The following is a 14,410-nucleotide window of genomic DNA, read 5'->3' as shown; positions in this document are numbered from 1 at the left end:
AAAGTGAATCTAATCAACATCCGTCTAACGTGTGACAATAACTATAACATGTGTGTTATTTATGATAAATGCATGGTAAAAGATAAAGCAATCTTTCTAGTTGGATCTAGAATCACTTATGATTGTTCTACTCTATAGGCTAATTTGACTTATGAACATAAGAGAGCAATGCTAAAGCTCATTCGATTAAGGCATCATTGATTAGGTCACTTGAACTTTGTAAATCTAAACTAAGAACTAATTAGAGAAGTTCTAAAGTTGTCTAACATTCCTTAAAGAGATGTGAACTCATTAGCCAGGTAAGAAGAAGACAGCTATGCCGACTCTTAAACTCTAGGACTTATTGCATATGGACTTGACATGGCATATCAGAGCTGAGACTTCAGGGGGTACGAGATATATTTGAGTTATTGTAGATAATTTTTTGAGGTATACCTAGTAGTATAAGTTCAAAAGGAGAAAGGTTGCACCGTAGTTTGAATTAAGAGTAATAGACATGAGGAATTTGATAACTCAAGCTTTGTGAATTTGTGTTGATTAAGAGATTAAGAATAGATTCTCAACTCCCAAAACACTTCAACAAACTGATATGACTAAGAGTAAGAACAAGGGTTTTCAACAAATGGTGGGAAACATGATTCATTTTCGTCTTAGTACTAAAAGGACTTGCAATGATAGTAATGATAAAAAGATGGTGACTAAACATTAAACCAAATTAAATGAAGCAATTTATGCTTGCAACATCTCTCCACTAAACCTATCTCGGATGATAGGTTTTATGAGAAGCTGAACCAAAATGATGTTTAATATTTTGTTCTTAGAGGTAAGAGGTGTAAACATAAGAGGAAATAAATGGATTTTTAAAAATAAGTCAAATAAGTTAGATGAAAAATAAAACTCGGTTAGTAGCTCAAGGGTATGCTCATCTTGAAAGAGTGGGAGTGATGTGTGGAAATATATCTTAACACTTCTGTTTGAAGATCAAGAGGTTGGAGGAGCCCTTTACTCAAGATTGCCCAAAGATCATGGAAGCATTTTCACTTCAGAAATCCATACCCCCTTTAGTCCATTTAGAGTATATTTGATGATAATTTTAGAAAATGTTTATACCATTTTTAACACTCAAAATTTTTTATCTTCAAATATTAAAAAAAATTAAAAACACTTTTTAAAATCACTATCAAACACGTTAATGGTGTGAATTAGTACAGCCAAGGGTGAATTACATTCCATGAACATGATACCCATCTAATGCGATGTGTGAAATAGACAAAGGTGGAGTGTTAAGTGCCCCTTGTACCTTCTGCTGATGGTCTTGCCCCCTTGTGGGTCCAGAGCTACAAACTCTATCGTAAAGAAGGTAAGATCAAAATCCTACATCCTAAACCCGAGGTCACCCTTCAATGCTGATAAAAGGTAAAGATGGGGAGGGCCACACCTCGCTGTTTCTTAGTGTGTACCCAGCTAAAACTGAAAAATGATAATAATATGAAAGAGAAAAAAGAAGAAAAACTCAATGATTTTGTACATGTAAAATGAAGCATCAGTACAAGCATTATAGGCAAATGGAGGGGCTCTACTCGACATGAATGTGCATGGTGGGTTAATTGCCCGTTGTAGTGGTGGTGGTGGGGAAGTGTACCACTACCATATCCCCACTACACTTGGAATATTTGTAAACCTGCTGCTCCTAAGCTCCCCCTTTGTTTTTATATATAAGCATCAAAAAGGCCCTGCTATTACAGTGCATTCAAGAATCTCTGTCTGCTGCAATCATTCTATTAAAAAACATTCTACTTTTGTTGTTTGTCTCTGTAAAAAGAGACCCTCAGACATTGATTTGTTTGATCTTAAAGTCTAAAACACAAGTATCTTATATGGGAATACAGCAAAAGTGAACCATTTCACTTTGGAATTAGGTATAATACATGGAAAATTCTACCCAATTCCGGATATGAGCCACTGATGTTTCCAGTAAAACTTGAGCTATTGAATGTACGTGTGCGCATGTGTATAAATAAAAAAAAATTTCAAGTTTGGATACAAAGTAATGAGACTATGATACAAACAAATGGAACTAAGGCAAAGGTACAAGCAAAAGAAACCATTTTTGTCCCATGACAGACTTCTCATCGACCATCATGTCCCTGTATGGTATTGGAAAGTAACTTTTTGGTAACATAAGATAACCCATGCATATACGTATGCCTAACTATGCTAATGACTCTCTAATCAAGCTCCAAACCTTTTTCAAGTGGCCTTGGAAAGGAATTTCAGACCATGTTCCCAGCTTCTTCAGCAGCAAAAGCTGCTTCATAAACAAACTCACAGTAAAAAACCAAAGCAAAGCATTATATTAGTATTTTGCACCAGAAGGATATGAAACAAAGGATCTGTGGTCAATGCAAACAAGACCTAGGCTGTAGGCTTTTCATAGCATAAAGCATAATAACTTGTGCATGTTTTTGCCATGAAGTCAAAATTGTGCAGAAACCCATACCAAACCTTTTCAAAGATATGACACAACTGATCATAACTACCAGCAAGGAAACATTTGGACATCCCATGTTGATTCAATGATCGTAAATATAGCATTCGCAAAAAGCATATGAAACAGAAACCATGATCACAACTCACAAGTTATGGCAGTCGCCTATGATTGTGAAACAACAGTATTTCATTTTTCTTTTCATTTATTAAACAAGCAAATAATAACATATAATAAATAAAACAGACACAATTGAATTTTCATAATAAGTTTAAAAGCAGCACAATCCTAACATTGTTTGGATATTATAACTAAACATTTGGCTCACAGAAATGATTTCTGCAATTCCCTCATCGGAAGCTGGATTCATCAGGGAATGAAAGTAGAAATCACCTTACCATTGTTGCAACAGTTTTTGGCAATGGCAAATATGAAATAAAAAGAACAATTTTTCTAAAACATACATTTCATTTTGCCTTTACTCTCAGGCAAAGCAGAAAATCTCACTTTCTCAGCTCAGCTGCAAAAGGAACACCCAGAATATAAATAAATAAATAAAATAAAACATTCATTATCCCTTACTTTTCTATTCAGAGTAACAAAAAGGACTTTCTCAGCAACCAAATTTAAGCAAAACATAGAGTTTTAAAGTTTTGAAGTTTAAAAAGTTTCTAGGAAATCTCCACTCCCTTCTTCTTCCCTACGCTTTCTAGGCACCAAACAGAAGATCACCACTTTCTGAACAATAAATAAAACAAAAGAAAAAAAAAGAAAAACTTTATTGCTCTTACTTTTCTCAACCACCTTTGCAATCAAAAGTACACAAATATCAAATTAGAAGAAAATTCATTCTTTCCTCCCCTACACTTTCACAGCAATCATAGGAAAATTTTTCACTTTCCTAGTGAAAAAACTACAGAAAACATGAGATTTGAAATTAAAAGGACCATTATTCTTCCATCCTTTCTACCAAATTCTCTCCAACTAATAGAAAATCCTCAGCAATCAAACTGTACAAAACATCAAATCTAAAAAATAAAAATGGAACTTTTTTTCTTCTATTGCTACACTTTCATTGCAAGAGAACAGAAATTCCCCACTTTATTATCTAAAAAATCATAATCTATCAAAAAAAAAAATTATCTAACAAATCATACAAACCTTATTGTTGAGAATTCATAATGAATATTTTAGAGTTCCACAAATTCTTGTTTGTTTATTTTATTTTATCTTATTTTTATTCTTGAGCCAATTCTCAATGATACCTGGATGAGAATACTGGGTGAAGGGATGGAATGACCCGACTTAGAAATGGATTTCATTCCCACTCCTCCCACTTAACGCATCCTAACACTGGAGTAGGAAAAAAATGGAATTTCTTTCCACCTAGCTTCGCATTACATCAAAACAATCTAATGTGGGACAACAGAAGAGCTACATATATAGAAGAAGAAGGGAATTGGATGAGAACAGAAAAACAAAATAGATGAGAGATTTTGGGGAAGGCGAGAGGAGAGAGACAGAACATGAAATTCAAAATCACAACCTCAACAAGAAGAAAAGATAAATCCCTATGAGTCATAGAGCCAACTTTAAAAAAACTTGGGGGTTACGAAAGTTGTACACATAAATCTCCATGTAATCCCTTAAAATCCACAATTGAAGTGAACATTTGAAATTTCCAAATCTGGGAGTGCTAGCATTTGTTACATAGATGTAGTCACTGCAGCCATTCCAGGTGAAGAAAATGCAATTTCAAACCATCCATTAATTGTCATCCATTGCATAGTGTAGTAAAGGCAATCATTTCAGGTAAGAAGTATATAATTCAAAACTATCAACTAATTTTGTCACCTGCACAGAACACTAGAACCTCCATCGATCAAGGCATATCAAGCCTCTCTAATTAGCAAAGTGCCTTTCACTTATTTCATGGTTTCTGGCTATATGATCACATTTTTCGTAGAGAAAGATAAGCATAGTTTCAGGACTCACAAACTCACACCACCCAAGAATCAAATTCATTTTTCCTCTAACCCATGGAGTCAACAACCAAAAAACAGGCACACCCTTCCCACAACATGGAAATTCCATTTATTTTTCATTCTATAGCTTTGAAAGCACAATTTCAGCAAGACCCCCAATGCATCTTGCCAAAGAGTTGGAGTCTGCCTTCCAGGGGAGATGGCAAGGAGCTAATTTATCATCTAAATGTAAAAACCGCTTGCAGAGCAGCCATCACCAAGCCGCAACCCACCACACATCAACAACATATCACCCAGACTGTATATGATAAAATTTTAGCAAAAAGGCAAGTTTTTACAAACATTACACCACATATTTATATGTCCATCCCCTAATCACAACCATGCAAAGTTTGCCACAAGCAGGAGATGATGATCAGATAAAAGGCACTACTTAATCGGTTTTAACCTATATATTCATTCCATTCAATTTAGGAACCCATTATATCTGTGCACATATTGAAAGAATTTGAACAAACTACTGAAGACTAAATAAACAGAAGCCATTATTCAACAACAATAAATTAAGATAAGCAGAAGTATAAAATTCAAAACGCAATCATCTCAGCTACAATATTAACCATTGATCATCGACCAATAAATTTTATGACCTAAACAAAACTCCAAACACGTACTAGTATCATCCAAACCCAAACCACCCCCATCAACTTCCCATACCTCTCAGCTCCTGTAATGCTGATCTAATCTGTTCTTGCACCAACTCCAATCGCTTTGAGTACACCTCCAACTCCAAAATCTGTTGCTTTCTCCACCTCTCATCCGTCACCTCTGTGCCTCCAAAACTCAAGGGCATTGGATTCAAAGCCATACCTCCAAACCCTCTTGCACCACATGATGGCCCATTAACCGCATTATGCAGCAATTCCTTGAACAACGGCGATAAACAACTCCTCACCGTTTCCTCAATTAAGCTCGGAATCGAGGATGGCATTTCGTGATTCTGATTATTCAGCACAGGCTTTTCATCAAGCTTCGCTCTAGATCGTTTTCGCGACCTAGGCACCTTCTTCTCCGCACTATTCACATCGATGCTATAACTGTTGAACCCTTTAGGGGTGGGATTGGGATTGGGACTAGGGTTGGTGGTGGGGTTAGGGTTAGGGTTTGCGTCATCGTCTTCGAGCACGGTTTCTTCTGGGACACCGGTGATGGCCGTGGTGGTGCTCCAAATTTTGCGAGAGATTTCAAAAGTGGACTGATCGTGAGGGCTTTTAAAGGAAAATTCCTTACCGGAGCTGATCCGACTCACGACGTTCCGGTACTTCTTCTTCAACCTCCGGAGCTTCTCCACAAGCTGGTTCTTATTGAAATCAAGCTGCAATTTTGACTTGATCTGATCGTAAAACGCAGTCGTATCATGATGGTGGGAGGAACTGTTGGGGCCTCGCTGCGCACTGTACTCCAGAAACCCCTGCAACAGCTCGATCTCATCCTCGTCGGTCCACAGCCGCTGAAACAGTCTCCGAGACTCGTCAAAGGGCTTCTTCTCCTCACCGGCACGAGGCCGCTTCGGATCGGAAGCAGAGTCCACAGCGGCAGGGATGGGCTCGCCGTTGGGTACGCCGGGGACGGCGACGGTGACCACCGGAACTGTAACAACAGGAGCGACGGAGGAAGAGGAGATATGAGGATCACCAGAGGTGGAAGGTGAAGCGGAGGCCTCGTCCAAAACGTCGTCGTCTTCGTCATCCTCATCATCTTCATCCAAAACGTCGTCGTCTTGGTGGGAGGGCAAGGCTAGATTCTCCTCCTCCTCTTCGCTGTCTTCGTCCTCATCGTCGTCTAGGTCTTCTTCCCCGAAGACGGTGGTGGGGTCTTCCGCAGAGGCCATGGGGGAGGGGGGTTTGAGAAAGAGAAACAGAAAGAGAGAGAAAGGTAGAGAGAGAAAAAAGAGAACAGGAAAGCGGGGGGTTGAAAGCTGGGGAAGCGTTGGGTGTGGGTTAGGTTTAATGTTGAGGGCAGGGGGGGGTGTGACCGTGTGGGCGTGGCCGCGTGGGTGGGGTTGGACCTGGCTCTCTCTAGGGTGGTTAGGCCTGTGGGTGTTCACGAGTTTCGTGTCACACCGGGTGACGTGTACGTTTCATTTGGTGCCTAGTTAGGGAGGAAATCTCCAAACTAGGCATCTTCCCCTTATGTTTTGGTCATCATTTCATCTTCCTACCATATCATTTAATTTATACTTACTTGATTATGATACTAGTACAATTATGAGTTGAATTTATCTCCTTTCCACCCATTTAATCATTCTTTTTTGTTCTCCTACGAAAATACGAACTCTCGAATTAATATATATAAAAAAAAACTCGAGAATCAGACTGCACCGCATATATATTTTCATTTCATTGTTTTGTATCAAGTTCGATTTGATCACTTATTTTTAATCCTCTTGTTCTTATTGATTTGATCTTCATCCAATGACCTAAATTTTACATGCACTTTCATCGATTGAGGTGTAGAGTTCACTATCCACAAAATCGATATATTAATTTTTTTTTTAGTTATGAATACGACTAACATAATTATTAGTCCAACTCGCATGATATATGTTAATTTTACATAATTTTTGTATAGTTTAAAATTTATTCTAAAATCAAATATAATAAGGGTATATTATCCCTCAACCTTGACTTTATAAAAGTGAAAATATTGATTTTATTGTATGTTTAATAAACTACTAAATAGAAGTAGCTAAATGATTGATTTTTAAGCTTATAGTTGAAGATGGGTAAGGCACTCATAATTGTCCAACTTCAATCAAAATCAAATGTCATCCACTTCCACCTATTTACAAAACAAAAATTACATGAACAATAATATCATGCATGCCCAAATTGGAATACAACATGAAACCAAAATTAGATATCAAAGTCCTGTTTGGGAGACTTTCCTAGATGCTAAAACTAGTGTTTAAATTTTAAAAGCAACTTCTAATAATATTGATTACATCTCTCATGTCCCACACGACTCATAGCAAGGCTTGTTTTTGCTCAAACGTAATGCTAGCTAGAATATAAGTTCAATAAAATTTTAAAAAATGTTCTAGCTATTCTTATTTTTCCTAAGATCACTTTCATGTTCCTAATTAGGTCTAGAGTTACAACTAAGATTCTGTTTGATAATTATTTTTCAAAAATAATTCTAAAAAATAGTTTTTGAAAACTGTTTTATGATGTTTTGTACAATAAAAATATATTTGAAAACTTGAAATGTTTTTAATATATTTTTAAATATATTTTAAAAATAATTTTTATATCCAATGTTCTATTTTCAATCATTCTACATACATACATATATAATTATTTTTTAAAATAGTCATTAGAAAACAAATAAAAATAATATAAAACAACTAAATTTTTTTTGATAAAAATACCCTATAGAAAATAGTTTTTTATTACCAAACCTTTTTTTTTTTTTTTGTTATGGAGAACAGAAAGTTGATTTCGAAAGCAGTTGTCAAACCGATTCTAAATTTCTTTATTTATGTTTTTAAAAATTTCTTTAATTATTATTTAGGTTGGCTTGTGAGTCCGGAGAAAAGTGGGCTTAATGAACATTGGGTTGGTTGGCCCAATAATGTTTGAATTAGTGTTTGGACTCGGCTAAGGTCAACATCGTGGTTTGGTATTAAAACATAGTGTTAAATGGGGAAATTTGTATATAAATCCCTCTTTATTTTTTTATATTTCCCTTCCTTTTTTAAAAAATTTATTTATTTGAAATTAAAATTAGTATGCAAAATTCTTATCCTACCTTTTTCTTTCGTGTCAAAAGACCTTATTCCTACTTTTAGTTATTCCTCTTCTTCTCTTGCACCCTCTTATCCTCCCCACCATTATTTCCTTCCCATCTTCCTTATCTCACCTTCCTTGCTTAAATTTACAAAAATAAAATAAAAAAAATTCCCCTTAATTTCAACTAGGAAAAATGGAGGAACTTGAGATTAGGAACATGGAAGGTAAGAGAAGAGAAGGTTGGAAAAAAGAAAAAGAAGAATTGCATGTAGAGTTCTTATACGTGTGTGGGGGCATGTGTATGGGTGGATTGGAGAAAAAAAAAAGTAGAATAAAGATTTCAAAAATCTATTTAAATTTAAAAAAAAAATAATAATAATAAAATGGGGGAGTATATAGAGAAACAATTGGTGTACATTTACATTTCCCATGTTAGCTTGCATCCCATAGAAAATGAGTAGGGAAAAAGTTTATAGTCATCAAATCAAAAAGGATAAGTAAGAGAGGAAAATTTTGTTCTCATTTCATTTATGACCCATTAGAGTTCAAAATATCTTCCTCTATATTATATTTTATTCTAGAAGGTATAAATGAAAAAAGAAAAAAAATATTAAGAAAAATGATTTTTTTTTCATATTTAATTGTATTATAGAAAATAAAATCTGATTAAAATAAGTTAAAAACTTATGTATTTTCAATCTATTTAATCTTTATATTAAAGATTTAAAATAAATAAAAAATGAATTTGAAGTAATATATAAAAATAATTTATCGATTTTAAATCAATTTTTTATTTTCCTTCATGCTTTCTTTCATTCTACTTTTCCTTTTTATTTTCTTTCCCTCAAATTTTTTTAGAAACTAAACATAGCCTTAATTGTATTGTTTCTTATCTTCTTCTTCCTTAGTCCACTCATAGAAGTACACTCACAAAAAAAAGTGAAAAATGAAAATACTTGTCTGGCTAATTTGATATTTAGAGGGTTATATCACAACTTAAAAAAATAAAAGTTTGTTTTACGATATTTTTAGAAAATACTTTTAACTTCAAAAGTATTTTTGAAGAAAAATTAGACGTTTAATAAAATTTAGAGAACACTTTAAAAAAATTAAATATTTGATAAATGATTCCACTAAGAAACCTTTGAAGATAAATACTATCAAACATATTCTAATTTTTGAAGAATTATTTGGGACATACTAAATTTCAAATTGGTTTTGACTGTTCAAAAGTTTGAAAGAGGAGAAAGTAAATATTGAAAGTTGATAAATTAGTCATAAAAGAATGGTCAATTGATTGACATAAAGGTAGACCAATTGGAATATAACCATCATCTTCGCCTCAATCAATCAACACGTTATACAAGTTGATTGGGTAGGTTAGGCCAACCCTACATTGCAATTTCAAAGAAATACTAAAACTTTAGGATTCGTTTGGATCCAAGGGTGGTAATGTATAGTGAATTTCCTTAAAAGCCTTTTTATTTTTTTATTTGCTTTGTAAAGGATACGAAGTCGCTTTATGTTTCTAAAGATTAACTATATTTTTGGAATATCTTATTTGACTTGACTTTGAAAAAACATTCACTTAATCATTATGGTGGAATTAAGGCTATGATTATTAGAAATAGATAATTTTAGAGTTTACTTTCTATGAATTTCGTTGTCTTAGTAGTTTTCTTTATTATTATTATTATTTTACTTTTATAATAACACACTTCTCATGCTAAAGTCCTTTCTCAATATAAACATGTTTCCTTCAACTTTTTATATTAAAAGCATATTGAAGAGATTTCTTTATTTTATTTTATTTTAATGATTTTTATGTTGAAATGATAATATTATATGGCTAGAAAATACGAAGAAAATAAAATTTTGAATCTTTTTCTCAAACATCCCTCAATAAATATTCTTAATCATGAATTGAAAAAGAATGTTGACATATAATTAATTGACCAAAGTAGAATGAAGCGATTAAGACAAAACTAAACTTAGCTATAGAAATATTAAGACCCGAAATATAGATTGGATATAAGTGAACCTAAAGATATAATTCATTGGATGTAAATGGATCTGAAGTTTGATGCGTGAAGATGGAAAAACTATTAGATACAAATGGATTATTATACAGAAGTATAATTGAAACGAAGGAAAAATATGTTGCATATTACTTCTTGCAATGACTCAATCATGTGGTTGATAGTTCTTAAAAGACTTGATAGATTTTTTATGATGTAGCTACAACATATTTGTGGGGATCCATAGCTAAATATATGAAAATTCTTTAATGATTCAAAATGCATGAAGCAAACAAGTCCATTAAAGATTCAAAATGCTTGAAGCAAATAATTCTCAAGATCAAGCCAAGATGATAATATACTTAATCATATACGTAGATAATCTTGGTCGAACAATCGACTAGAGCCTATTCCAAGTTTACATATTAGGTCGGAAAATCTATAGAACCCCATCTCTGGCCATGCTTTGGGGTATCCATATGGGCTCTACTGAAGCAAGGCCCAGCGAAGCTCAACATTGTAGTGGCTGGATTTTCGATTTTGATTTTAAAGGCTGCTTTTTCTCCATCAGTTTGCAATGTGGGATGACATCTTATGAATACTAAGAGAAGGGACACTGCAACTGCTAGGGCGGGTGTAGGTTTTGTTGACACTTGCAAGATAATAGCTAAACTTATCATGATGGTTTATATAATAATAAATTTGAAAATAATATAAGTAAAATAATTTAATATCTTTGAAAATGATAAAAGAATATGATATTTAAGAAGTAAATAAAATTAAATAATATAATTTTCTTCTCATTTCCAATATATATCTTCATATTTATATTTATCTATTATTTAATCCTAAAAATATTAAATGTGAAAAATAAATATTATTGATTTTAAGTTTCTCTATACATATTTAATTTTTTTATAATTATTTTAAATTTAATAAAAGATAAATTATATATCTGTGATGTTATTGGTTTGACCACAGTTTAATCATTGGTCTAACTATTGAATTGTAAATTGATAATTTTTTCAATTTAATGAGTGACTTGGTTTTGAAAATATTAGTTAGAACTCTTAAAGAGTTTAAAAAATAGAGAACAACGACAATACAATTTAAACCAACCTCAACAGAGGTAAGGAAGGGTGCGGGTTATGTCATTGCACCGAGGCATTAGTTAATTTGTTATATATTTATTGTCTCTCTAATTAAGTTATATATTTGTTTCAACATTAATTTAATAATATTGAAGTTTATTCATCAGTGTATATTTATCTTGCCCATGTTCAATAGTATCAAAGTTTATTGACAAATAAAAATATGGAATATTTGATTAAAAAAGGTAAAATAATCCTTAATTTGCAAAATAGAATGAGTTGTAGGGGAGATAAGAGAATAGATATGACATTAAAAGATGAAATAAGCTCCCTAAAAAGCTTTTATTTGTCTCTTTCTAATATTAACTTAAGTTTCAGAGAGACGTGTCATCCAAGCACAAGTTGTTGTAGGTACACGCGTCGTTGTGAGGAAGCTAGCAGGAAAGGATATTATTGGTCTTGCACCCATAATTTTTACAATTTGATGGTTATTTTGGCCTATGTGCCCGGAGTGACCCTAAAAATATTTGTTCATCAAGAATGGAAATTACTTTCAAAGGAATATAAGCAAATTGGAAAGGAGTATGTGGTAGTTTATACTTTATACACACAACGTTGCTGAGGTAACTTCATATGAGACATGGGTTGTTGGCTACATGGCATGACTCATCATCAAAGACAAAAAATCCAAGAAAAATCAACAATCCCACACACCTTATCCAACTCTCCCTTTCATCACAACAACAGCATATGCTTTGCTATGCCATCGATGATCCCATTTCCTCTCTCTCTCCTCCACCCAAAGCTCCCCATCATAAGCCCTTTGATTTTCCCTTTTCAGTGTCCTTAGAGAGATGGCTTGTGCAACCACAAGACCCACCTTCTCCTTCCACCTCTCCACCACTCTCCCTCAACAATCCCCTCCAAAGCCCAAACCCCATCTCACATTTCCTCCTCATCTCCCCAAAATTCCCTCCATTTCAGCTCTTCACAAACCCCCAAAGGCCCAATTCTCTTCAAGGTCCGTTGATGTCTCCAAAGAAGACAAACCCACCTCAGAACAGCCTGATTCATCAACACCCACCTCGGATTCTCCTCCCCAGGAGCCTGAGAATTTCGACAAACGCCGTCTGGAAGAGAAGTTCGCGGTGTTGAACACCGGAATTTATGAATGCCGGTCTTGTGGGTATAAGTATGATGAGGCTGCTGGTGACCCATCCTACCCTATACCACCAGGGCTGCAATTCGACAAATTGCCCGATGACTGGCGGTGCCCGACGTGCGGGGCGGCCAGGAGCTTCTTTGAGAGCAAGAGTGTGGAGATTGCGGGGTTTGCACAGAATCAGCAGTTTGGATTGGGTGGTAATACACTGACTTCTGGGCAAAAGGCTGTGCTTATATATGGAAGCTTGCTCTTTTTCTTTGTGTTGTTCTTGTCTGGTTACTTTTTGCAATAATAGGCCCTCCCTGTACTTATTTGTATGTGTATTAGAAATATATTTGTGATATGTGAAAATAGAAGAATTTCAGGTTAAATTGGATGATTTGAAATAGCATAGTATGATTTCTATTGAATATCTATGTCATGGTGATATGTGGAATGGAGTTCTCAATACTATAGGAAGTAGTCAATCTTCAGTTTTGGTACTATAGACTTACAAACTGTGGAAGTTTCCCAATTTTCTGTCCAAAATTCATTATTCTATTGAATAATAGAAGGGAAAGTGCTATACTATGGAATGTAGTTGGAAATTGCTTTATTTAGCTCAACAAAGTTTTATAGGAAGGGCTCAAACTATTCCTTTCCAGTCCCTTTTTTCTGTTGAGATTCATCCATCTAAACATCTGCATGTCAAATATGACCTTGTCATTGTTACTCCTCTTGATGATTCATACTTTAAAATATGGCTTGTGTTTGCAATATCTTGTGGAACTTTCCCTTGAATTTGGTCAGTGGCGTTTCCAATGACCCTTTAGGGGCAAACATCCTTCCCATTCGATGCATTGCAACCTCTTTTCAAATCTCTCCATCCTTACATATGTTTGAACCTAGATGGTAACCTAGATGGTCAAAATGGCTGCTAGATGTTTCTGGTCATCATTCTTAACCATTACCTATTTTGTACTCCCAGTTTTATTAAGATTACATTCCATATGTTATCATACCATGCTGTTGTTGAAACCATTTGCTTCAAAATTCTCTCCCTACAATTTCATTGAACTGTTTTCCCCTACTCTGGTTAAGTAAACAAAACTATCTTTCAGCAAATAGCAGTAAAAATGACAATATTGTGTTCTTGCTCCATTGATTTGCTGGGATTGAACTAAAAATAACTAAACCAAGTAAAGAGAAAAGGCAAACTCGTGGTCGGTGGTTTCTAATCTTATTGATGTGTTATATCATACTACCAAAGGGAGTGTAGAACTCTATGGGCTTCAGCTTAATTTGATAGTCTATTCCCTCTTATTTTTAATGAGACAAATAAGGTCAAGAGTTTGGCACTTTCCAAAATTTGAGTTTTATTTGAGGTCAATTTCATAGAATTTATAGAACCAAAATACCTCCTTTTTCCTAAGCCATCCCTTGTGTTATCAACGGTTCTCAAACCATGTCAGGCTCAGTAGCTTTATTGAATTTGTTTTCAAACACAGTATTATCAGACAACCTCAAGGAAGTGAACCAAGAAATCATGATTTTGGTAAGACTAGGTTGCCAAAGGGAATAATGCTTTTGTCGGGATCTCATATGAGCCTATTCAAGTAATGGACTAGCTCTCCATAGTAAGCCTATTTGTTGTAATTCTGGTAAGGTTCATCGGCCCATGATTTTTAACTTCTAGAATTAATTACCCATAAAAGGTCTTCATCCATGGAATTAGAGTCATGCAAGAGGCAAAGTGATGGCAGATTCAAGTTCGGTTAGGATTAATCCATATAGCTCATGAAATATGATTAAAGTTGGTTATGTATAGATGCAAAAATTCAAGGTTGGGTTAAAATAACCAAAATGAAATTTGAGAATAATGATGGAAGCATC

The 14,410-nt window shown here is 34.3% G+C and overlaps 2 protein-coding genes across 2 annotated transcripts; one reads left to right on the top strand and one right to left on the bottom strand.

Moving 5' to 3' along the window:
* Positions 1-5,018: 5,018 nt before the first annotated feature.
* LOC100253879 (probable transcription factor At3g04930) lies at positions 5,019-6,703 on the bottom strand. Its single transcript, XM_002276389.4, has one exon. It carries the CDS (start codon positions 6,362-6,364, stop codon positions 5,177-5,179), a length of 1,188 nt encoding a protein of 395 aa, XP_002276425.1. The 5' UTR covers positions 6,365-6,703; the 3' UTR covers positions 5,019-5,176.
* Positions 6,704-11,993: 5,290 nt separating this feature from the next.
* LOC100259018 (uncharacterized) lies at positions 11,994-12,948 on the top strand. Its single transcript, XM_002276370.4, has one exon. The coding sequence runs from the start codon at positions 12,228-12,230 to the stop codon at positions 12,828-12,830; it is 603 nt and encodes a 200-aa protein (XP_002276406.1). The 5' UTR covers positions 11,994-12,227; the 3' UTR covers positions 12,831-12,948.
* Positions 12,949-14,410: the final 1,462 nt, after the last annotated feature.

The sequence above is a fragment of the Vitis vinifera genome, chromosome 14, assembly GCF_030704535.1.
Source record: "Vitis vinifera cultivar Pinot Noir 40024 chromosome 14, ASM3070453v1".
Classification (NCBI taxonomy): Eukaryota; Viridiplantae; Streptophyta; class Magnoliopsida; order Vitales; family Vitaceae; genus Vitis; species Vitis vinifera.
Note: the sequence above shows the minus strand (reverse complement) of the source record. Positions and strands in the feature narration are given on the sequence as shown.